Source organism: Lolium perenne, chromosome 7, assembly GCF_019359855.2.
Source record: "Lolium perenne isolate Kyuss_39 chromosome 7, Kyuss_2.0, whole genome shotgun sequence".
Lineage (NCBI taxonomy): Eukaryota > Viridiplantae > Streptophyta > Magnoliopsida > Poales > Poaceae > Lolium > Lolium perenne.
The window spans coordinates 321,802,741-321,805,058 of NC_067250.2; the positions used below are offsets into that span (position 1 = coordinate 321,802,741).

At 59.5% G+C, this 2,318-nt stretch overlaps 1 protein-coding gene across 1 annotated transcript; it reads left to right on the forward strand.

Moving 5' to 3' along the window:
- The first annotated feature begins 401 nt into the window (after nucleotides 1-401).
- Nucleotides 402-2,318, forward strand: LOC127316465 (desmethyl-deoxy-podophyllotoxin synthase). Its single transcript, XM_051346862.2, has 2 exons — nucleotides 402-1,396; nucleotides 1,499-2,318. Exons 1-2 carry the CDS (start codon nucleotides 506-508, stop codon nucleotides 2,126-2,128), a joined length of 1,521 nt encoding a protein of 506 aa, XP_051202822.1. The 5' UTR covers nucleotides 402-505; the 3' UTR covers nucleotides 2,129-2,318.

Below are 2,318 nucleotides of genomic sequence, written 5' to 3' on the forward strand. Positions count from 1 at the left end.
CTAGGCCTAGCCTGGGCCGTGTCAGCTTTTCCCACCGGCGGCGGTAGGGGTCTGAAGTGCGCCGACGGTAACGAGATACGGCAGGAGCATATGCTCCCCATGTGCCAAATTGAATTTCTGGCATCTTTGCGGTAGATAACTTTGAAACCAAACACACTCTTGGAAACATCAAAGATACTGACGTATTTTGAAGATGTGGTTGAGAGAGATTCGACGGTCATCCAAAATCCGCAGCGTCACGGTTTCAGATTTATAAAATTTAACTTGTTTTATCAACCACGTATAATTTTGGAATCTGCAAGGAAGTTGATAACGAGAGAGACGGAAGGATGTCCAGTGGCGGAAAAAAAATTGGCTGACCATTTTTTTTCAGAATTTTTATTTCGCTGAGCTTGAGTCGCACATGTAGACTTGATGATAACTCACAACGCAATGGACAACATCAAATAAGAAACACGGACCGGCTAGCAGCAGTCTTCTTCTTGACCTTCGAAATTGGAGTGCCATGGCGTCGCCGCCGCTCTACCTGCTGATCCTCCTCCCTCTCCTGGCAATCATCCCATTCCTCTGCCTCAACCGCCGCCGCAGGAGCTGCGCGGCCGTCCGTCTCCGCCTGCCTCCTTCTCCATGGGCGCTCCCGGTGCTCGGCCATCTCCACCACCTCGCCCGGGACCAGCCGCACCGCGCCATGCGCGACCTCGCGCGGCGCCACGGTCCGCTCATACTGCTCCGCCTCGGCGGACTCCCCGTCGTCGTCGCCTCCTCCGCCGACGCCGCGCGCGAGGTCATGGTGTCCCGCGACGTCGACTTCGCCACCCGCCACATGAGCCGCATGGTGCGCCTGTCCATCGCCCAGGGCGCCGAGGGGATCATATTCGCGCCGTACGGCGACGAGTGGCGGCAGATGCGCAAGATCTGCACCGTCGAGCTGCTCAGCGCACGGCGCGTGCGATCCTTCCGCCCCGTCCGCGAGGAGGAGGCCGGCCGGCTGCTCCGTGCCGTCGCGGCGTCTCCGGGGACGGCGGTGAACCTCAGCGAGCTCCTGTGGGCGTACGCTGCCGACTCGTCGGTGCGCGCCATCGTCGGGAGCAGGTTCAAGGACCGGGACGCGTTCATGGAGATCCTGCAGCGCGGGCTCAAGCTGTTCGCCGGGATGAGCTTGCCGGACCTCTACCCGTCGTCGCGCCTCGCCATGCTCGTCAGCCGGACGCCGGGCCGGATGAGGCAGCACCGCCAGCAGATCGCCGCGTTCATGGACGCCGTCGTCCAGGAGCACCAGGAGAACCGGGCGGCCGCCGGCGAGGAGGAGGACCTGCTCGACGTGCTCCTTAGGATCCAGCAGGAAGGCGGCCTGCAGTTCCCTCTGACAACTGCCAACATCAAGTCGGCCGTCGGCGTAAGCTCCAGCTCCTCCTCACCGTAATTCCATCCAAAAATCATCATGCATCAAACAGACCATGAGAAAAAAGTTGTTGGTATGTCTGTCAATGTCATACAGGACATGTTCGCCGGGGGCAGCGAGACGGCTGCAACCACGCTGCAGTGGACCATGTCGGAGCTTGTGAGGAACCCGAAGGTGATGCGGAAGGCGCAGGACGAGGTGCGGCGAGCGCTCGCCGGACAGCCCACGGTGGCCGAGGCTTCCCTCGCCGACCTGAGCTACATGCACATGGTGATCAAGGAGGCGCTCCGGCTGCACCCGCCGGGGCCTCTGCTGCTGCCGCGGGAGTGCCGCAGCGACGGCTGCCGGGTGCTAGGCTTCGACGTGCCCAAGGGGACAATGGTGCTCGTCAACGCCTGGGCCATCAGCAGAGACCCGATCCACTGGGGCGCTGATGCCGAGGAGTTCGTGCCGGAGAGGTTCGAGAGCGGCGGCGTCGACTTCAAGGGGTCGGACATGGAGTACACGCCGTTCGGGGCGGGCCGGCGGATGTGCCCGGGCATGGCATTTGGCCTGGCGAACTTGGAGCTCGCGCTCGCCGGGCTGCTGTACCATTTTGACTGGAAGATGCACGGCGGGGCGGATGCAGGGGAGCTCGACATGACGGAGGAGATGGGCGTCACCGTGCGCCGGCGCCATGACCTCAAACTTGTTCCCGTGGTCAGAGTGCCCGTACCACTAGACTAGCTGTAGGCAGACTAGTTATTAGTGGAAAATATCGGATTTGCTAGCACGCTTGTATCTTTGACCTTCTAGAGATGTTTTAAGCATTTTTTTTTTCTCATACGACTGTATAAATAGTTTTGCAAGTATTTAGATTCAGACCTTGTAAATTATATTATTAGATTCGTCGGAAAAAAGTGTATTTGTAGTACAA